The 23,038-nt window shown below is 42.4% G+C and overlaps 1 protein-coding gene across 3 annotated transcripts in view; it reads left to right on the top strand.

Moving 5' to 3' along the window:
- The window catches only part of Best3 (bestrophin 3), a 46,276-nt gene extending 23,894 nt beyond the window's left edge, over nt 1-22,382 (top strand). For 2 of the 3 annotated variants that reach the window (XM_008823702.3, XM_029558991.1), the window contains 5 exons: nt 514-591; nt 1,058-1,210; nt 4,438-4,518; nt 5,781-5,932; nt 19,503-22,382. In XM_008823702.3, the coding sequence (XP_008821924.1) occupies nt 514-591; nt 1,058-1,210; nt 4,438-4,518; nt 5,781-5,932; nt 19,503-20,397 (1,359 nt within the window). In that variant the 3' untranslated portion in view covers nt 20,398-22,382. The remainder of the gene's footprint in view (nt 1-513; nt 592-1,057; nt 1,211-4,437; nt 4,519-5,780; nt 5,933-19,502) is intronic. The other variant, XM_029558992.1, reaches the window with a different exon arrangement.
- The last annotated feature ends 656 nt before the right edge of the window (nt 22,383-23,038 follow it).

Below are 23,038 nucleotides of genomic sequence, written 5' to 3'. Positions count from 1 at the left end.
ACTTGTTTAAAGTATCAACCATCACCTTTCTATCACCACTTTGGGCCAATACATATGTTAGAAGTTATGGATTAAAAAACAGGGTCTAGCTGGGCATGGTGGCACATGCCTTTAATACTAGCACTAGGGAGGCACAGGCAAGCAGATCTCTGTGAGTTCAAGGCCAGCCTGGTCTACATAGCGAGTTCCAGACCAGCTGGGGCTACAGAGAGACCCTGTCTCAAAAAGATAAAAAAAAAGGGGGGTCTATCCTTATAAAGTCCCATTTTTTAATATTTATAAAAATTTGTTCAAATGCCCTCACCTCTTTTAAAACTCGTTCGGTGGTGTTTGCTGGTTCTCATTCTCAGAACTTTCCTTTAGTGGCAGCCTTGAGGGCAATTTTTCAGCCTTACAGAGTTGGTCCCAACATTTGCAGACATATTCATGAGAAATGCCCATGTTTTGAACCCTAGCCATTACTTTTATCATCATCATCATTTTAGTAAACTGCTTTATCTGTTTCTGGCTTAGGAAATGAATCGGTACCGCTCTTGGTGCAGCCTCTTATTCGGTTATGACTGGGTTGGGATTCCACTGGTTTACACACAGGTATCAAATACTGTGCATGTGATGTGATTGTGTGTGTGTGTGTGTGTGTGTGTGTGTGTGTGTGTATGTGTGTGTGTATGCATATGTAGACATGTGCATGATGGTCAGAAGAAAATCTTGGGTATTGTTCCTTAAGCCATTCACTTTATTTGAGGGGACAAGGTCTCACCTGGGACTCACCATTTTTTAGTTAAACTGGCTAGCCAGTAATTCTCCAGGATCATCTTGTCTTTGCCCCCACCCCACCCCCAGCCAGCACTGGCGTTATAGGCACAAGCCCCCATTCCTGGTTTTTTACGTGGGTGCTGGGGATCAAACTCAGGTCCTTAAGTGCAACAAGCACTTTCCCAACTCAGCCATCCCCAACTCTCTGCACATGATTGTTATTCCCACCTGCCCACATTGCACTGTAGCCCCCTGTGGGCAGCCAACACTGCCTTCTCACTCTGGTTTCTCTCTGTTCCAGGTTGTCACTCTTGCTGTCTACACCTTCTTCTTTGCATGCCTGATTGGACGGCAGTTTTTGGATCCTACCAAAGGCTACGCGGGGCATGACTTAGATCTGTACATTCCCATCTTTACTCTCCTCCAGTTCTTCTTCTACGCAGGATGGCTCAAGGTAGCCAACAGTCTCGGTGCCCGAGTCTCTAGCGTCTCTTGTTCCAGACTCTTCACACTGATCCTCTACTGAGTCTTTGGCAAATCATTCAGGAATCACTCAAAGGCTGATTTAATTTGTAATAGCTCAAAGATATGATTATTTTTCCATCAAAGATTAGTGACAGGAGTGTATGGAAGCTGGATTGCAGCTGTCTGAAGTGGTTCATTATGTAAAGATATAAGAGCATTCTCTCACAGTTATTGAGTCCCATTAGGATTGCAATAATGTAATTAAAGTAATAACTGCACCTGTGTTGGTATTTTATGAGCAACTAGGCAGACAAAAAGACAGTACAGCGGCGGCCTTGGCTATCAGACCCGAGCTTTAATAGTGTAGTAGGAACTTAGCCCTGCTTCACTCTGTAAATCATTATTTGCAATTCTCCAAGTTCTACTAGCTATCCCACACTGTAAATAAATCCCCTTTTCAAAATCAGAAACAAGGTTCAGGAAAAGCTCATTAGAATTATAACCAGACCCACCAGGATTAATGACAGTGTTTAGCTTGCCAGGAATCTAAAAGCAGGTCCAAACAGTGAGAATAGCTCTCCAGTTTTCAGGGTAGAATCGTGTATCCCATCATCCTTACCACCACTCCCAGCCCTCCCCAGATGTGTACATGTATAAATCTCAGAGGCCTGATTCCCCATCAATTGAAATACGTAATAGGAACAATCAAACACAAAGGCACCCTTAAGTAAAATAAACTCTAATAATACTTTCAAGAAGACTAACGAAACAGAATTTCCCAATGGTTGGCCTTCCAGTCACCTGTGGTCAGGCCTTCGGGTTGGGGCAAAGTTTCCCTACAGATGTTGGTTCTTTCATTGGTTTGAATCTTCATAAGGAATGGTTGTTATTTCCCATTATAGGAAAGAGCAGAGTATACCTGTTTACATAAAATCTCCTCAGTTGGCCCATAAATGCTCAATCATTCTACCATTCTGTTTTGTTGTTTTTGTCATTTCCCCTGAGTTGTGCTGAGCTTTTAATTGTCTGCTCTGTGTCTATGATAGGTACTCAGTCAAACTATGAAGAAATTTAGTGGTTCCTTTCTTCTGGTGAAATGTCTAAAGTTCTTCCCATTAGAAAGTGTTTTAAAAGTAAAAATATGAAGCTAGGTACGGTGGCACATGCCTTTAGTTCCAGGATAGCTAGGGTTCCTGGAAGACAGTCTCAAAAAAAAAAAAAAAAAAGTCGAAATATAAACACAAAAGCAAGTGGGCTAGAGAGATGGCTCAGCAGTTAAGAACACTGGTTGTTCTTGCAGAAGGCCTGGGTTCAAATCCCAGCACCCACAGGCAGCTAACAACTGTCTGTAACTCTAGTTCCAGGGGATCCGACAGCCTCTTTTGATCTCTGCGGGCATTGCACAACACGGGTGCACTTACTTACATGCAGGCAATATACGCATATACATAAAAGAAAAATAAAAGAAAACATAAAAGAGCACTGACTGCTCTTTCAGAAGATGTGGGTTCTGTTCCCAACACCCGCATGGTGGCTAACAACCATCTATAACTCCATTTCCGGGGGATTCAACACCCTCTTTTGGCTTCTGTGGGCATTGCATGCACATGATGCACTCACACATATGCAGGCAAAAGACTCATACAGCTTAAAAAAGAAAGAAAAGGTACATAGTCCCTCAGAAGGGACTGTGAAGGACCATCACAGACAATACCACAAAGCTTACTGTTGTACAGACCAGGCTGTCCTTAGAACATGGAGATGAATTCTCTGTGGTTCTCAAACCTTGCTAGGTCCTAAAACCCCCTGGGAGCTTTATTCAGTGCTGCCTGGGCTCAGGCTCACTCTGACTAAAGCAGAGCCTCTGAGGAAGAGATCTAGGCATCTGGTTTGTGGGGTTGGGTTGGGTTTTTCTTCACTTTGCTTTGCTCTGTCTTGTTTTGTTGTGCTCCTCAGGTGATTTTCATACATAGTTGAGGTTGAAAATCATGACTGTAAGTTTAACTTAAATCCTAAAAGCCATATGTCTTAATTTTCTTTTTTTAAAAATTGTGTGTGTGTGTGTGTGTGTGTGTGTGTGTGTGTGTGTGTGTGTGGTGTACGTGCGAGCTGCATGCAGTGAGTGTGGAGGTGCAGACATTCATGCATATGCATAGGGAGGCCAGAGCACAGTAACTACTGTTTTCCTATGTCACCCTCCACCTTATTACCCTGAGACAGTCTCTCTCTGAAGTAGAATCCCACCATTTTGGCATGCTGGTTTGCCAGTGAGCTCTCCAGATCTACCTGGCTTCATCCTCTCGATGTAGGGTGCCATACCTGGTTTTTTACATGGGTGCTGGGAATTTGAACTCAGATCCTCATGCTTGCAATGCAAGCACTCTTTACCGCTAACCATCTCCCCAGCCCAAGGTGGCTAGAATTTCTACCAGATGGTCTGGGAATCTAGAAAGTAATCAAATGATACTTTTATTTTGTTCACTCACAGTGGTTTTTCCCCAGTCTGGAACCAATGTAAAATCTCTATCTCTTACATACACAAGTAATTTTTTTTGAATCAAAGAAAATTATTCAAAAAGTCATATTTGGACATATAAACCCTTCATCAAAAGGGCTATTCAATTCAGGAACACAGTATTTTAATATTGACCAAATATTAGATGCTATATGATAAGTCAACTAAACTTTTCCCAAAAGGAAAACCACCTTACTAGATAAGGCTAAATCTTCAGGGTAAAACTAAACAAGCCTCAGTTTCCAGCTTGATCATGGCTCTCAGATTCAGTCACTGAGCAGGAGTTATGTCTGGTAATTGCAAAAATTGTCCTTTATTGCCTTTAATTGTGATTTATCTTTCTTTGCTATTTAAACTTGGGCCTTTAGAAATGCCTTTAAAGCTCAGATGATGTACATTACAGTGCCTTACATGTAGTTAATGGCCCTTGGGTATTCACTGGTTTGATCTGGCTCTTGTAGGCACACAGTATGTCTGGGACAGGGCAGTCTTGTCTCTAGATGAACAGACACGTCCGTTTGCAGAGTATGCCCAGTCATTTACAGTACAGAAAAGTCTCACTTGCTAATCTGTTTGTGGAACAGCCCACTCCCCTGTAGGCTTCATATTATAAGTGACAAGGGAAGGAGAGACTGGAGCGGGAATCAACATCAAGCTCTGTCTTGGTCCTCACAAGATTTATTCTGTGTTCTCACCTGCAGGTTGCTGAGCAGCTTATCAACCCTTTTGGAGAAGATGACGATGACTTTGAAACGAACTGGTGCATTGACAGAAACCTGCAGGTGAGAGGAACTTTTCTTTGTGAACATTAACAGTAAATCACATGTGATATCTTCAGTGTAAACAGACTCTGGATGTAGATCCCTGGACTTCAGAACTTTAACCACAAATGACAGAAGTCTGGATATGCATTAAATAGATCCTTTTGGAACCTCACATGTCCTGGATCTCAGTTCTAGAGCAATTTAAGTAGAATTTCAAGTTGACTTTTCCCTGTAACTTTCTGTTCGATTTACCAATCCTCTTATATCTACACCATTGCCAGTAATATTTTAATTTATTCTTTCATCCACTTTGAATCGTTGTCAGGAGAGATTAACAGTGACATAAGTGGTATCCAGGCATAATCTGCTGTGAATTCCTGAACACGTAGCCCACAGACCCCAGTAATCAGTTGTACAGGACAAGAGCACAGGCTGTGACTGCCTCTTTCTCACATCTATAGGGCCAAACTAATGGATCCCCTTACCCCAAAGCACTATTCTTGCAAGCTTTTCATAAAGCACCAGCATCTTCTAGGCACGACTCTTGTCAGAACCCTGTCAAAGGACCTTCACTGCATGCATCTGTTTGAAGCCCTGCCAGTCTGTTAGGGAAGAAGCATAGTGTTTCTCACTCTTTCAAAACTGGATTCCCAGAGGATTAATTATGTCTCACTTTGTTAAAGCCAAGGAAAAGAGAGATCACTAGTTCTGTTGATAAGCCGCTTTTCCAAATACACAAGCATAGCCAGGCAGGGTGGTATACATCTGTAACTCTGGCGTTTGGCAGAATGAGGTAGAACAATTACAAATTCAAGGCTGCATATTGACAGCATGAATAAATTTTAAAAAAGAAAAAGAAAGAAAAAAAAGAACTGATGAGGCGGAAGTGTGTTTCTGGAAGTAGTGAGATGCTCTGAATGAAGTACTACATTGTCTGGTGTTGAGTGGTGGCTGGTTGGGGAGTCACTTCTTAGTCTTCAAAACTATAACTGAGCAAAGAGAAAGGTATCTTGCTCCCCCACAGATGATATGAAGCTCCATCCTGGGGAGTGTAGCTCGATGGGCAGAGTGTGGGCAGCTGGACAGCCCCACTTACGCCATTGCCAGCTGTTCTTGAGCATCAAAAGGCAAGTACAGCTTTCCCTCATTGAAGCAAGTTAGTGCCCTAGGCCATTGTCTTTCCATTCACCTAGACCGTGTAACGTTGTTCTTCAACTCCCCTCCACCTGCTGGAACTTCCTCACACCTGAGCTGTTCTAACACTATGACAATGATTTTAGGTCTCTCTTTTAGCTGTGGATGAAATGCACATGAGCTTACCCAAGATGAAGAAGGACATTTACTGGGATGACTCTGCCGCTCGACCCCCATATACACTGGCAGCTGCTGACTACTGCATACCCTCGTTTCTGGGGTCAACAATCCAAATGGGGTAAGTATGTTTTTGAAAATCTTTGACATTGAAAAATAACTCCATCACTGTTCTGATCTTTTGATTTTTTTCTGGATATTTTTCAAACTATGCTTTATATAAATATAAAAAATGTCAGTCTCTAGTGATTTTAACCTAATGATCTGTCCCTATGTATTACAAGCCTTATATAAATGGTTTAAAGGCCAAAGTAATTATACACAGTTCTAAAATAATTTTATTAAATTTGATAATGTATCTGATTTTGGAGGAAAGTTTGTATATTTTCTGAAGGCAAATGCCTTTTTAACTGACTTAAAAAAAGAGAGCATAGACAAGTTTGAAAGTAATAAACACCCTCCAAAAAAACTATAGAAGGCATGGAAAGATGGCTCAGTGGTTAGGAGTAGGCATTGCTCTTCCAGAGGACCCTAGTTCCGTTCCCTGCAGCCACATCCTGTGCTCATAACCACTTGTAGCTCCAGCTTCTGAGGGCTCCAACGCCTCTGGCTTCTGTGGGCATCTGCACTCACACGCACATACTCACACACAGACACACACATATACATTTATTTATTTATTTATTTATTTGTTATTTATTTTGTCTTTTTGAGGTAAGATCTCCCTGTAGCCCTGGCTGTCCTGGAACTCACTATGTAGACCAGGATTGCCTTGAATTCACAGAGATCTGCCTGCCTCTGCCTTCTGAGTGCTGGGACTAAAGGCGTGTGCCACCACATGCCATACACATAATTTAAAAATAAAAATAAATCTTAAAAAACTATAGGAAAAGGAAAAAGTTCTGTAGAATTTCTGGAGCTCTTTTATTAAGTTTAATTTTATGTATTTATCGTTTGTGTATGTGTGATATGTATACAGGAATATTGTGTCATAGTGTGCATGTGGAGATCAGAGGACAACATTGTGGAGTTGGTTTTCTCCATCACCCTTATGTAGGTTCCCTGGATTGAACTTGGGTGGTCAGGCCTGTATGAGTCATCTTACTGGCCCCCTGGGAACTTCTTGGCATAGCTGTGGCTGTGGTTCTTCCTGGAGGCCAGCTCTAAGCTGGTTTGGAAGCAAGTTCACGTCCTGCTGTTGGCAATGTGACCTCTCCCTTCTTCCAGCAATGTTCTGCCCCCTAAGGCCCCACATTCAGGATATCTAGCTTCTATCCTATGCCCATAAGGCTTTGTTCTTAGTCACATATCTCCAAATCCTCAAAAACTATGGGTTTGTGGCACTCTTCCTTTAAAGGGGTCTGAGGCTAAACACCCTTCAAGATCTGAAGCAAAGGATGACTGAAAACAACATTTCAAGAGTTTCAGCAAATGATGAGGGATTACAGGAGACCTGTGTGTGTGGGTACCCCGAAGGAGACCTGTGTGGGTACTCCGAAGGAGACCTGTGTGGGTACCCTGCAGGAGGAGACCTGTGTGGGTACCCCAAAGGAGGAGACCTGTGTGGGTACCCCAAAGGAGACCCATGTGGGTACCCTGCAGGAGACCTGTGTGGGTACCCCGCAGGAGACCTGTGTGGGTACCCTGTAGATTTGTGTGGGTACTTAGAGAAGGTTGCCTATGGACAGGACAGACTTGATGTCAAGACTAGCTGCTTCTTCCATCTTTCCAGACCAGCATACTCCTCCTTCACAACTGCCATGATTCAGAAATTCTAAAATTAAGGAAATGCCCTTCAAAACAGCAAAAGTATTTTTTAAGGACAACCTAAAAAATCACTTGGCTTGTAGCACAGTCAGAAATGACTTTCACGTTCACGTTCACTATTCATTTCCACACGAAAAAGAATTTCCTTTGTTCTCAGTATTAAGGGACATTTTTAAAACATGGCACTATTTCCTTTATATTTACTAGGTATATGTAATGAAGTAGCCCCACCCTTTAAATCCTGATGACAAATTTAACTTCTGTGTTTGCTACTATACCTTCACATATAGAATACATTTATTCATTTATTCAGGTAGGTTTCTGTCAGAATCCTACTATGTGGTAAGGTTTATGCCAAATGATAGATATAGGCATTAAAAAAGAGAAAGGAAAAAAGAAGCAAAGTAGGGGAAGGATCGAACTAGTTGGCATCACAAAGGATGACCGAAGTATTGGGGTGAGTCACAAGGGACTAGGACTAGTCCAGAGAGGGAGCTAGGGTGAGTGAGGAAAGGAGATGGAGAGATAGTACCTGGGTAGTTAGAGAATCAGAAAGCAATGTGTTTGCCTCATCCAGTGTCATACTATAATCCAGAGGAAGCTTTAGCAAGGCCCATCTGTCTCTGTTCAATCAGACCTAAAAGCTACTGTTTAAAAACTCTATTTCTTATATTCTAATACCAAATTAGTACTGAAGTTCCACACTCCAATTTTTCTATGTGGTGTGCTAAAAATTAACTTCAGAGTCAACACTTTGAATGAAAACCCCTGCTTAAAAATCTGAATGGAGGCCGGGCATGGTCACGTGAACTTTTAATCCCAGCCCTCAGAAGGCAGAGGCAGGTGGATCCCTACAAGATCAAGGTCACCCTAGTTCACATCGTAACTTCCAGGTGGGTTGTGACTAGGGAGACCCCGTCAAAAATCAGCCAACAAAAAGCCAAAAAAAAAAAAAAAAAAAAAAAAAAAAAAAACCTGAATGGAGGATGCCAGGTGTAGTAGAGCAGGCCTTAAATCCCAGCACTTGGGAGGCACAGGCAGGCAGATCTCTGTGAGTTTGAGGTCAGTCTGGTGGTCTACATAGTGAGTTCCAGACCAGACCTTGTCTCAAAAAAGACCAAAAAAAAACAAAAAAAAAATCTGAATGGAGAACTTGGGAGGTGGTTCAATGGCTGAAGCACTTGTCGTGCAAGCTTGAGGACCTAAGTTCAAATTCCCAGAGCCCATGTATAGCTGTGCACAGCAACACACCTCTGTAATCCCAGTGTTCCTATGGTGAGACAGAAAGCAGAGACAGGAGAGGCCATGAAGGTTCGCCAGCCACTAGCCTTATGTACACAGCAGTGAACAACAAGAGACTATCTCAAAGTAGAAGGTGAGGACCAACACTCAAGGTTGTCCTCTGACCTCCACCTATGCATTATGGCATGTGCATACTCACACTCACATACATGAATGTACACACACACACACACACACCTGAATAAAGCACCTAAATTAGAAATGGTATCAAACATACTAATCTTGAGCATTTAATAAGTACTGATAATTACTGTGTAGTTGGAAATCTCCATTTCCTAAGCCATCTTATGAACTAACTAAACAAAAAAATTCTTCCCATCATCTTACCTGAGATCACATCAGGTAAATATGTTTAATTCATTCTTTTGTCATGAATACAAAAAGCTTTATTCTTGCTGCTTTAATGAAGACATCTTTTTATTAGTTTAACCATGAAGACACTACCAACCAAGATTAAGAAAACTTTCAAAACCAACCAAAAGAAGAGCTGTCCATAAAATGAATACAAAACATACCCAAGACCTAAAATGAAAATTGGTCTTGTTGGGGCAATAATAAACACTTATAAATCAGGCATATAATCCCAGTACTTGAGAGGCTAAGGCCAGCCTGAGCTACACAGTAAGTTTCAGACCAGCCTAGGCGACAAAATAAGGAGACCCAGTGTCAAAAGATTAATTAATTTAAAAATAACATTTGTAAAGCTGGCTTTACTGAAAACAGGAGATACCATTAATGTAAATGCTTAAATACAAGCAGTGTTGTTAAATATATATATATATATATATTTTAAGCAAGATCCAGGTCTAGTCTGCTAGCCCATGGTAGAGGAAGAATGCTTTTATCTTCATGTCATAGCATCTTGAGTTGCTTCAGAACTCTTACTGTTTTTATTTCCTTGACATTACCCATTAACACAAATATTGAAAGATGCTGAGGAATAGAGTGCATGGAAAGACCTGAAGTATCATAACTCCCTTTAATCCGTCATGAAAATCAAAACAGCCAACAGTAAAGGAGCAATAATCCCTTAAGAACGTTGGAAGAATGCCAGTAAACGATCCACCTGTGACAACTAGAGGATTCCAAATCCTGAGCAGAGAGGCGGAAGCTGCCTAGGAAATGGATGCTCACTCATCACTGTACGACTGACCGAAAGCATGCTCGAGCCTGTGCCCTGCAGATTACTCACTGCTCCTGTTTAAAGAGCATTAGTTTATTGACTTTTTTGCTGTTAAATAATAAGTCAAAAACCTCCTTAGCAGGGATCCATGTGAAAATAAGGGTTCACTTAAAAGACAGGAGATCTATTCCAATCTTCAAGACTTCTTTCTAGTTAAAAATTGAAGAATTTAGGCCGGGCATGGTGGCGCATGCCTTTAATCCCAGCATTCGGGAGGCAGAGGCAGGTGGATCTCTCTGAGTTCAAAGCCAGCCTGATCTACATAGTAAGTTCCAGGACAGCTGGGGCTACAGGGAGACCCTGTCTCAAAAAGACCAAAAAAAAAAATTGAAGAATTTAAGACTCATTTGGTACTGGGAAACTACACCCACATTGTTTGAAACAATGGCTCTTATCTGTCTTTGTGCCAAAACTTCTAAGCACATGTACCAATAACGTAATTATTGTTTTGGAATTAAATATATACTTGATATATATAAAACATTCAAGATTTCTCAGAAGGTAGTGTTAGTTCAAATATATGAAAATGCATATTGTATCAAATAAAAGCCTTACTAAAGTTTAAATATGCTTCTATATTGATATTTTATTCAATAATCCTTTTGTAGTCAACTATGTTCAAGTATTTTAGCTTTATGAGAAGATACATAGTTCAATATATACTATTGCATGCTTATGGTATAAATCACAAAAAACAGCTCAAGTTCCAAGTCATTAGCTTCTAGAAAAATGTATTATTGGAACATTGATTTTCCCTTAATGTACCAAAAAGGGAAGAGAGGCAGAACATCCCAAGGAGGGAGCATGGATTGATTAAGCTCGCCATTTTAGAACTCAGGGATTCTCTCAAATGCCAACACAGGGTCACCTCTGATGCTCAGTTCTCACCTTTAAGTGACATCAGAGGCATGCATGGCTTCATTATCTCTTCTAACAAAATCTCTACAGAACACACTCTTATTAAGGTGGAGGGTTATGTGAACTTCTGCTATGGGCTAAAGTTTTTCTGAAGAACCAGGAGGGGCTGTGACAGCATAACTAAGGTGACAATGTGAAAGGAAAGGTGCTTCAAGAAAGGTGCAGTAGACCACTTCCTAAACCCAATTTGGCACAGTCCTTGGTCTGAACTCTCAAACAGACCACAGAGGGGTTGTTGGGAGGTGGAGGCCCCAAGCACAGCCTCCAGCCTGAGCTTCCTCCAAGATACTCTTAGTAACTGTCCACCAGAAGGGAGCAGAGGGGAGGCTGGCTGGACACAATATTCTGTCCATTAGATTTTCCTTATAACCCTCTGCCCCTCACCTCCCAGCTCAGAAGGAGATTAGTTTGCCCATTTTGTAAATGTGGCTATGGCTTTGACAGTCATTCTGCAATGTGGAGGTTAAAAATAAGTGTTCACCTCTAGTGGGTCTGAAGAGTGCTTCTGTTTCCCCATGTTTCTCTGCACACACATTTTCTCTGATAGATTCTTAGGCAAATTACCAGATCTCCCCTTTGAGGGTACTATAATTTTAAAACAATAAAGCTGACATGAAAAATAGAGCTCACCATTTTAAATATGATTTTCTTAAGTCCCTCATTTCAGCTCCATTAAAAGAACCTCTTCTAGGGATTGGAGAAATGGCTGAGTAGTTAAGAGTCCTGGCTGCTTTTCTAGAGGATGGGGGTTCAGTTTCTAGCACCTACATGGTGGCTAACTATCCAGAGCTCCAGTTCCAAGGGATTCAATGCCCTCTTCTGGCCTCTACCGGCATTGCATGCCCAGGCACATACATGCAGGCAAAACACTCATACAAATAAAAATAAATAAAAATTTAAAAGACCCTCTTACAATTTGAATTTGGACTGCCTATCTCAGTCCAAAACACGAATCAGCTTTTTCAGCTGACCATCTCTAATAGAATGTAACATAATGAGGGTGCTTATGTTCTATCATATAATATGTCGGCTGTGATTATCTGTACCACTTCAAAGGTGGAACAGAAAAGTCAGCATCACCAGGTTTGTCCTTCCATCTTTTTAAAGCTCCATCATTACATCATCACATTAGTGAGAAAGAGATGCTTTTCAAAAGAAAAAGCATTAAATCTTTCAAGTCATCTGTGCTATTTTGGTCTTTGTGTAACAGACACACCCTAAGAAGTGGGTAGTATGCTTGGATGATCTTCAGCAGCTGGGTTCCTGCCTCTTCCTTGTTCTGCACCCTGACCAGCACAGGCTTCTTAATGAGCCCTAGCTCAATCCCTGTTGCTCATGCCCTTTGATGTTTGTCACTGGCTAGGAGGCTCTGGGGCTGACGGTTTTGTAGGTGTTCAATGGATATTTTGAAATGCTGGGTTTGGTTGTTCTTGTTTTTCAACATTAAATATGAAAATAATTCCAATCCAGACATCCCTCTGCCCTATACACACACTCTCCCTCCTTTTAGACTCATCTTCTAGGCAGCCTGGTTGGTATAATACAACCTCTTCTCTTTCGTTTTCTGCCCTTCTCCTCCCTTTCAAAGCCAGACCATGTAGGACAACCTTTCTCATTCCCTTATGTCCTGTACTGGTGTATGGGTGATTTACAGTGTTGGCAGTGTCTGGAAAATGGCACAAAAATTAACCCTGAAAGACCAGGGCCGGGCAGTGCTGTCTCCACGGCCCCTATCATGCAGTCAACCTGACTTCCTTCTCCTGAATTCCTCAGCTTCCGTGAGCCCTTACACATCCTCTCCACATCCAGTGCCTTAGACCTATTAGCTAAATGGCTGTGAGTTCAACCTTTCTAAGGTTTTTAACAGTCTGGTGAAGCTCCCAGTTTTTAAACTGTAGAGACAGTTTTTGATTAATATCACCCCTTTTAACACCTAAACAACATCAATGGCAAATAAAAGTATCAGTATCACCAGTTTGCCAAGTGTGATGCTAAGTCACAGAGAGGTTATATGAACCTCCCAAGGTCACACAGCTAGTTAGTGTCTACCTGGACAGCAGTAATCCTGGCTCTGAAAGTTCTCCGAGTGAATCATTTGTCCCACCATGGGAACAATTCTTTAGTTCTATCTGTGGAAGCTGATGACAACGTGGCACTTTCCCTGAGTGTCCTCCCATCTCTAATTTCCTGCCTATCTCAGTCCAAAACACAAATCAGCTTTTTCAGCTGACTATCTCTAATAAAACGCAACATAATGAGGGTGCTTGTGTTCTATCATATAATGTTTCAGCTGTGATTTTCTAAGTGCTATTATATTTGGATCTCAGCGTTGTCCTAACCCTGCATTAAAAGTACAAGTAAAGTAAAAATATAAATCAAATGAAAAATCAAAGAAGTGGCTGGGGATGTACCTCAGTTGTCAGAGTACTTACCTAGCATGCATGAAGCCCTGGGTTTAATCCCAGCACCACATAAACCAGGCATGGTGGGTATAATCCCAGCACTCAGTAGGTGGAGGCAGAAGGATAAGGAGTTCAAGGTCATCCTCAGCTACATAGTAAGATTGAGAGCAGTGTGGGCTACGTGTGACCTTGTCTCATTTTATTACAATATGCTGTAAGCTTCAAGCCATTCTGTTCTTAAACTGCGTTTCTGTATCTTGGACACACTATAACATAGAAAATCATGACTTTTGGCAGAAAGAGAAAGTGGGCATTGAGTATCAGCAATGACATATTCCATGCAGCATTAGAAAAAAGATTTTTGGTTTCATCGTCCTGGGAGCTTCTCTCCTGCTCTCTTGTGGCATGAAGCCCCTGAGGACTCCCCTCATTACTTCATCGTGAGATACCTGAAACTAAATGTCTTTCCAAAGACCCAGCTTCAGACTGGAGGTAGGAGACATTTACAAGGCACCTTTCCTACCTTAGTCATTTATCAACAATGTTGTTCATGCAGCCTTTAAGGCAGGGACAATAATACCAAAACTGTACCATTCCAGTCTTGCCCTCCATTCTCCAACATAGCTGCCCACAGCCTGGAGGACAAAGTCCAAATCAGCCTGAAATGTGATCCTCACAATACAGTTCACTCCAAGACTAACATTGCAGCCTACACCTGTTTCACACAAACTCAAATACTTCTTCCTCAAATGCTCCCTAATTCACACTGCCTTATTTGTGCAAGTTACTCCTTCCATCTGGAATGTTCTGTCCATTCTTGATCGATCCAATTCTAATTCCATGTCAAAAATTTGCCAGAATGAAAACTTAATTTGCTTCAAATGTAGATATTTATATACACTCCCTCTTCCTCTTTTAAAATTATAAATATTAAGGTATATAGTGCAAGAAATTATTCCTGGGAGACGATTGGCACATTTAGCCATAAAATTTAGCAGATCACTCTCAAGTGTCTTATGAGGTCTTATGAAGCAGAAAGGTACAATAGGGTCTCCCTTGGGTGGATCAGTAGAATGCTTGCTGGAACACTGGCTTTTGCAGTTTGCTAATTCATTGTCAGTTCTCTAAGCTTTGACATGCAGGCTTATTGCCTTTGCTGTAGTTGAATGCATATCCATTATACCAGTTTGATTTTACATTTATTTTGTGTGTGTGCATGTGTGGATGCACATAGGCCATGGTGCACATGTGGTGGTCAGAGGACAACTTGCAGGTGTTGGTTCTCTCCTTCCACCACAAGGATTCCAGGGATTGATGCCAGCTCGCCAGGCTTGGTGACAAGTGCATTTTACTAACTGAGCCATCTCACTGGCCCCTCCTTTTTGTTTTTATTTTTTATCTTTTGAGTTACAAAGTTTTTTAAATCATAATACTGTAAACATTTTATTTATTTATTTTTATTTTGCATGTATTGCCTGCATGTATGTGAGTGCACCCATGTCGTGCAATGCCCACATTGGTCAGAAGAGGCTGTTGGATCCCCTGGGACTGGAGTTACAGACAGTTGTTAGCTGCCATGTGGGTGCTGGGATTCGGACCCAGCTCTTCTGCAAGAACAACCAGTGTTCTTAACCACTGAGCCATCTCTCCAGCCCCAACATTTTTTTTGGGGGGGGGGCTGGAAGTTGGTGTCATTCTTACAAGGTTGGGTGATTTAGAGGAAACAAACTCTAAATAAACAATCAGGCTCCCAAGTAGAGAGTAGATGCCTGTTCTTTAAAGAGAGTTCAACCTCACGTCTCAGAACACCTGCAGTGTGACAATCTTAGTGAGCAACTGCACTTGTCGCTCTTCGGTGTCCTCCCTAACTAAATAGATTCCTGTGAAGTGCGACTGGAGATCTGACCTAATGAAACCCAACAATGAGCAGGGTCACCAGGGCCATCAAAGCATGAGTCTGCGTCTCCCCAGGCGATGTAACAGAATCTGCATGCCCACACGGATGGTGGGTCAGGAGACTCGCAGCCAAGGGCACTGCTGGGGCTTCAGAATAACAGCACAGGGCTGTAACCCAGCACCATGCCAGGACATTTAGCCAGGTTATCATTTCAGTCATCCATCTTTTATTCATAAGCACAGGAATATGTTTTCTTTGGCTGTTCCCATTGCCCTTTCAGGATCTACCGACATTCTAGTGGAGTGTTTTCCTTTATGTTACAGAAAACATGCCCGGCATAAGGTATCTTGTCACCATGTATGTCATTACCAGCCCTGGACTGGGATGGCATGATTACTGTTGCTCCAGTGCTAGCATGAGCAACTAGTATTGCAGGGCAAGCCTTTAAGTAGTTTTTTGAGCCCCACTAAGGCTGTAGGTTGTAAGACAATCTGTAACCCAAGGCAGGAGTATACCTCAGTACCAAATGGCTTCATTACCTGAATTACTCATTTATTTCAGCCTTAAAGGAGATTAAAAATGGAATCAGGAGCCAGGCGTTGTGGCACATGCCTTTAATCCCAGCACTCAGGAGGCAGAGGCAGGTGGATCTCTGTGAATTCAAGGCCAGCCTGTTCTACATAGTGAGTTCCAGGACAGCTGGGGTTACAGGGAGACCCTGTCTCAAAAAGACCAAAAAAAAAGAAAAAAAGAAAAAAAAAAAAGAATGGAATCAGTATGCTGCTTCTTAATTGTCAAAAATTCAATGGGAAATTCTTAGTCATACCAAACCCATCACATTTATTGGGGAACCCCAACCACAAAGCAAATTTCCCTCATCTCCACGCCTTCTCTCCACAGGGCTCTCATTTCTCCTCCCTTAGCCCTAACTGAGCAGTAGAAATGCTTAGATTCCTTCTGGAAGGACTGCACTTTACCCATTTCTGCCCTGGGCTCTGACTTGTCCTTTGACACCTGGGTGGCAGGAACTAAGTAACAAAAGTATTAGAGTGAGACCTCTGAATTGGCCTCACTAGCTACTTGGGCTTAAAGAAGCTCCTGGGCCTCAGCAACCTGTCTGTAAAGTATGAAGATCAATAGCAATACTAACTCATATAGTTAGCATGATAATTAAATGAACATTAGCTGTTGTTTGCATTTTCTTTTTAAACTTTATTTATTTATTATTATTAGTGTGCATGCGTGCACTCATTCATGAGCATGATGTTTGGAGGGTGGTGTGCACATGATCAATGTACGTAGGAAGGTCAGAGGACAAGTCCATGGAGTCAGTTCTTTCCTTTCACCTTCACGTGGGTTCCTGGGATCAAACTCAGGTTGCTGGGTTTATGCAGCAAGCATCAGTACCCACTGAGCCATCTTGCCGCTCCCTGCATTCCCTTGGGTTAGCTATGATCAATTTTTTTTAATGGTGGAGGGGGATTATAAACATATCTTTATTTCAACTCTAATAAGGAAGAACAAATATTTTATAGAAATTATACTCATATTCAAGTTTCTAGATCAGTGATTTTGATCGTGAGCTCTGAGAACACCTGGAGATCTCAGCAAGACCTTCATCAGGAATTCTTTTTTTTTTAATTTTATAATTTTTATTTTATGTGTATGCATGTATTGCCTGCATGTAGGTAAGTACACCCGTGACGTGCAATGCCCACGGAGGTCAGAAGAGGCTGTTGGATCCCCTGGAACTGGAGTTACAGACGGTTGTTAGCTGCCATGTGGGTGCTGGGATTCAAACTCGGGTCTTCTGCAAGAACAACCAGTGTTCTTAACTGCTGAACCATCTCTCCAGCCCTCATCAGGAGTTCTTAAGACTTAGAACTGGCATGGTAGTGCAGGACTTTAATCCCAGTAGTCAGGAGACAGAGGCAGGTAGATCTCTGTGAGATCAAGGCCAACCTGGTGTACATGGCAAGTTCCAGGCCACTCGGGGTTACATAATGAGACCCTGTCTCAAAACAACAACAGCAAAAAGACTAAAACTATCTTCATAATAACATTATAATTTCCTTTCATATTTTTGGTTTTTTAATAATTTATTGAGAATTTCATACATGCATATAAGGTGTTTTGATCAAATCTATGCCCACACCCTCTCCTCCAACTCCTCCCATATCTCCCCATCACTTTTTTCTGATAACTTCATATATTCTTTCTTCTTCTTTTTTTTAAAAATGGGGCTTTTTGCTGCTCTAACAGTCCTCCCTCTAAAGAGGTAACCCTAAAATCTTTTAAGGATTAGATAAGAGCTCCCAAATACTTTCGACATTTTTGGCCTTTGGAACGGAGTATGTTGCTAAGAGGCCCAAGGATATTTTGACTTTTCTCCATGCTTCCAAGTGAAGCCAGCCAGGGTCAAGGAGGACCTTTGGCTTATTTTCACACAGATGGAACTGGTAAAAGAAAGGAGCTAGGAGCTCCCTGTAGCCAGCCCCAGTTGGCCTGGAACTTGCTATGTAGACCAGGCTGGCCTCATCTCATAGAGATCAACCTACCTCTGCCTCGTGAGTGCTGGGATTAAAGGCATGCACCACCATGCCGGGCTTTCATATTTTTTATTATCACTCTTTTATAAGTGCACAGAAACCCCTCTTCCCTACTATTTTACTTTCCCAGGTTTCAGTTACATAGAGCCAACCATAATAAAAAACTATTAAATGCAAAATTCCAGAAACAATTTATAAGATTGTGTGCCATTCTGAACAGTGTGATGAAATCTTGAGCCATCACCTGCCATCCCACTGGATTGTGGATCATCCTTTGTCAGGTGTATCTACACTGTATACAATACCTACCTTTTAGTCATTTATCCGCCAATTCGGTTATCAGATTGATGGTCACTGCAGCCCCGTGTTTATGTTCAAGTAACCCTTAATTTATTATTTTGCTTAATAATAGCCCCCAAAGTATAAGAGTAGCAATGCTGACAGTTTAGCTATGCCAGAGAGAAGCTATAAAGTGTGTCCCTTAAGTAAATGGTGTACATTCTTGATTTAATGAAAGAAAATAATTATGTGCTAAAGTTAGTAAGATGCACAATAAGAATGACTCTTCTGCTTACCATGCTAGTTTTGCTGTCCCACTTCAAACTACAAAAGCCATGGCCGAGAAGGTGAAATGGCTCACTCAGTGGGTAAAAGCGCTTGCCACACGAGCCTGACCACCTGAACTGGATTCCTGGAACTCACAGTGGAAGGAAAGAACCAACTCCAGAAAGCTGTCCTCTGACCTCCACATCAGTGCATTGGCATACATGTACTATTACTCATACACACACATCATACACATATAGACATACAATAATAATAAATTTCAATTTTAAAAAAGATATAGCCATATAGCCGGGTGTGGTGACATGTAGGAAGATCAGGAATTGAAGGTCATCCTAGGTTACTTAGAAAGTTCAAGGCCACCCTGGATACCTGAGACTATGTTTCAAAACAACAACAAACAAACAAACAGTTAAAGGCTTAGTTAAGATGGAAAGGGTGAACCAGGTACGGCGGCACAAGCTTTTAATCCCAGCACTAGGGAGGCAGAGGCTGGAGAATTTCTGTGAGTCCAAGGCCAGCCTGGTCTACACAGTGAGTTCCAAGCCAACTGGGGCTACAGGGAATAAAATAAAAATAAAAATAAAAAAGATGGAAAGGGTGAGATGGAGAGATGGCTTATTGGTTAAGAGCACTGGCTACTCTTGCAGAAGAGCTGAACTTGATTCCCAGAACCCACACAGCTAACAACCCTCTGTAATTTCCAGGGGCTCTGACATCCTATTTTGACCTCTGCCAGATTGTACAGTACAGGTGCACCTACCTACATGCAGGCAATAATAAATAAAATATTTTTTAAGATGAAAAGGGCATTTAGGACATGCGGTTTGGTACTATCTGTGCCTTCAGAAATCCACAGGAGATCTTGGAATGTAGTTCCCACAGATAAGGCAGGACTACTGTACAGTAGAATTTTCCAGAGGCCACAGGCTATGTGATAATGCCATCACTTCATTCTCAATGGAATATGTGCTTTTACATTCTCATTTTTGACATTCCTCAGTTATCATTTCAAATATGTAAATAGTAATTATTGTAATTCATCTCTGAACACTGAGACTGCCCCCCAAAGTTGGGCCCAGCAGCTACTCTATCTGTCTTTGTTTCAGGCTATCTGGATCTGACTTCCCCGGTGAGGACTGGCTTTGGAACTATGAGAAGCACAGCCACCGGCATTCTGTGATGAGAAAAGTCAAGAGGTTTCTGAGCACCCACGAGCATCCTGGCAGCCCCAGGAGGAGGAGCTTCGGAAGGCAGGCCAGCGACAGTTCCATGTTTTTCCCTCCCAGTCCGGCTCGGGATCTACTGGATGTGCCCTCACGAAATCCCCACCGAGCCTCATCCACCCGGAAGCAATCCCACTCCCGAGAGGACAGCCCCAAGCTGCATTCCAGCATGGGAGAATTGTCCACCCTGAGGGAGGTGAGCCGCACGAGCACTCTGCAGAGCCTGACCCCGCAGTCCAGTGTGAGGGCCTCCCCTACCAAAATGCCCCAAGTCCCTGAGGTTCTGATTACCGCAGCGGAAGCACCAGTGTCCTCATCAGACAGCCATCACCATGACTCTACTACCTCCATCTTGAGCCTGGAGTTTACTGGGGTGCAGCCAAGCAGGACTGAGCAGGAGGGGACACCCCCTGGAGACCCTAGTCCCCAGACTGCTTCAGTCAATTCTAAAAGAGACATGTTCAGGTTTGAGGAAGGCCTGGATGATGACATGATCCCCAAAAGGTGGAGCCTCCCAGAGTTCCGGGAGGCCAGTCACACTTCCCTGGGAAACTTAGGTCCAGATCCTGTGAGTGCAGACCCTGCTCTTTTACTTGACACAGAAACATCCTCAGAGACCAGTGGAATCAATCTTGGGGCTAGCTCTGCAGTCTCGCCTGACATTCTGTACTTAATGGAAAACCTGGACACTAAGGAAACAGACATCCTAGAATTTAACAATGAGCACACTGAAGAATCTCCCAAAGGACTGCCACAGAGCCCCAGGGCCTGGTTCTAGCCTGGCTCCTACTTTACCCAAAGCTTGGCATCAGCCCCGGAATACCCCTGGAAGCTGGCCAGCCTTTGAAAAAAAAAAGATCCTACTGCATAAGCTACTTAGAACTATAAAGGGCATTATGATCCTGCAAAAATCAAGCACATCCATGTCATCCAACAAAAAGTGGCTTTCATGGGAGTTATATGGCCCACAGTGAATTATCATAACCAAATAAGGAATGTTATATAAATATATGACATACGTCCACAGATGATTATCTTTGGAAAGGGCCATACAGATTATAGTCCAATCCCCTAGACACAAAGGCCAGAAGCGTCCTCTCTTCTTTCCTGCCCCCTCCTATGCCCACTCTCCTTTGCTTTAGCTACAAAGACAGGAGATGGATCACATCATACCCCAAAGGCCCTTTACAATTATTTGATTGAGGCTTTCGGACCACTTCATTCCTGCTTTCTGTAACCACTATTACCACCTTTTCCTAACTCTTAAACGTCCTCAGCATCAGAAGGATCCATTTCTCTCTGGGTGCTGTCTCAACATCGTGGTCTTTAGTGTTTTCTCTTCCCCGTTATTTTCTTACCCTTGTCCCTTTTCCCTTTTCCTTCATCTTGTTCCTTCAGTGGCTCCTAACCTGTTCCACTTTTCAGGCTATAGAATTCTCTCTTGCCAACTCTGTTGCTTCTTGACATGTTCAAAACATAAGGCATCAACAAAGCCTCGTACAGAATGTCAGCACATCCACCCTCTCATGCTTCTAGCCTCACAGCAGGAGGGGTGTGTGGGTTGATGAAGTGCACCACTTGCACAAACCTACTGCTTCCGCTCTTTGGTCTTGGACCCTGGAGAAAACAGAAACCAAGAGGATATGAAAACTGCATAGCCAAATGTTATAGTACCAAAGGATGACATGGTTTGAATCTTTTGAACTCATACACAGTCTTAAGCAAAAATCCCAATTGTGTCACAGCACGGGACCAGTTACTGTGCCTATCAGGTTGTTTGGCATGGAGTAGGATGGTAGAATTATATGTATTATAATGTTCATGACTGTATGGTGGAGACTGACTGTTGTCAGCCTCCCTCCAGAAGGGTAGCTATTTGTTGCAAGCGCCTAACTTTGAAAGGCTTCGCCTTCTGAGTGTTAGCCTCTCTGCTTGTCCTAGGATGAAATGGCTTCAGAAATAAAGAAACCTTAGTAGCTACCACTGAATGAGTGCTCACAATGTTCCACACAGCTGCAGCTGAAGTTCATAGATGAGCTCATTAAGCCTCACAGGAATCCTATTAGGCTGGCTGCATTTTAAAGATGAAGTAAACAGAGGCGTTGGAGAAGTAATTTGCCTAAAAGCACATAGCCAGCTTATCTGGCTCAAGAGTTCCCCACTCTTAACCACCGTGTTTCCCTGTGCTGTGTTATCTGCAAGGCCTTGAACCTACAGCGATTTGCCTAGGATTCTTGGGAATGCTCCAAGGGAACCATGCCCAAGTCATAGATTTGTGCCAAATCTCTTCAGCCTTGAACGCCTCTTTGCATCCTCCAGGCCAGGCTTAACAGGACCTGAACTCAGAGAGGAGAGTGGAGCCTCTGACACTGAGCCCTAGCCATGTCTTCTTCATTTGTAACAACAGAAGGTTGTCAGAATCCACTTCTCCTTTCCCCACTCCAGAGCCCTGACGTACAGTGTTATAATGAGCATATTCGCATAAGACCTCGAATCTCAGCAGGCCTCTAGAGCCACACAAGAGTGACGTTTACCTTAACTGGCTTTTCTCAAATGACTTGAAGGAAATACTATTAGAATAAATCCTATAATTGATGATTCTCTATCTTGGTCCATACCATTAGCTCCCGGGAAAGCACTGTGATTCTCAAAGCACTACATACAGATGGACTATGGAATCAAGTCCCATTGCATTCTAAAACACCAGAGCCCCAGCCTTCTTGCAGTCACCATTGTCTTTATGCAGTTTCCTTGAGTACTTCAGTGTAAGTCCCTCCATCCTCTTTTCTTTGGCTCTGCCTATTGCTCAAATACAAATAAGTTTCTACTTAGCTGCTTTTGAAGTATAATCCATTTTCATTCCTAAATCCAAAGTGATAAATTATACACAGATGGAAGAGGACGTTTTATAGAGAGACAGGACAGAGTTCATTTATCTCTAATGCCATGCATCTTTTAGGCATCTTCATTCCTGAGAATTAGTTAAGATTCTCAGTATTTCTTTAAAATTTGAGATAACCTCCTATTTTCTCCTCATACGAAAACTGAATTATGACTTGTTCAATGAGCCCATCTTGTAAGAAACCAGCTATAAATTCCAGCCAGCAATTGCCCAGAGCAAATGAAGAAATTCTCCATTCTGAAATGAGTTTTTACCCAGCATCACCATGGCTCCCAAAACAAAAAGGTTTAGTCTCCTGTGCCTGATTTCTTGCCTGCCTAGATCATTTTCCCCTTAGCTCTAGAAAATTCCACCCCTGGACAAGAAGTCACATGGCCTGATGGCTTAGTCTTTTGGGCTTGATCAATCCAAGGCTTAGTGTGGCTCTGTATTAAACACAGTCTACACAGCAGAGAGCATAGGGAGGCCAAGGTCTTTCTTCTCTCACTGCTCTCGCCACAACTCTGCCCTGACTCTG

This window comes from Nannospalax galili, unplaced genomic scaffold (assembly GCF_000622305.1).
Source record: "Nannospalax galili isolate Female #2095 unplaced genomic scaffold, S.galili_v1.0 scaffold749, whole genome shotgun sequence".
NCBI classification, from domain to species: Eukaryota; Metazoa; Chordata; class Mammalia; order Rodentia; family Spalacidae; genus Nannospalax; species Nannospalax galili.
The sequence above is the reverse complement of the archived record's forward strand: the minus strand, read 5'-3'. Positions and strand labels throughout refer to the sequence as shown.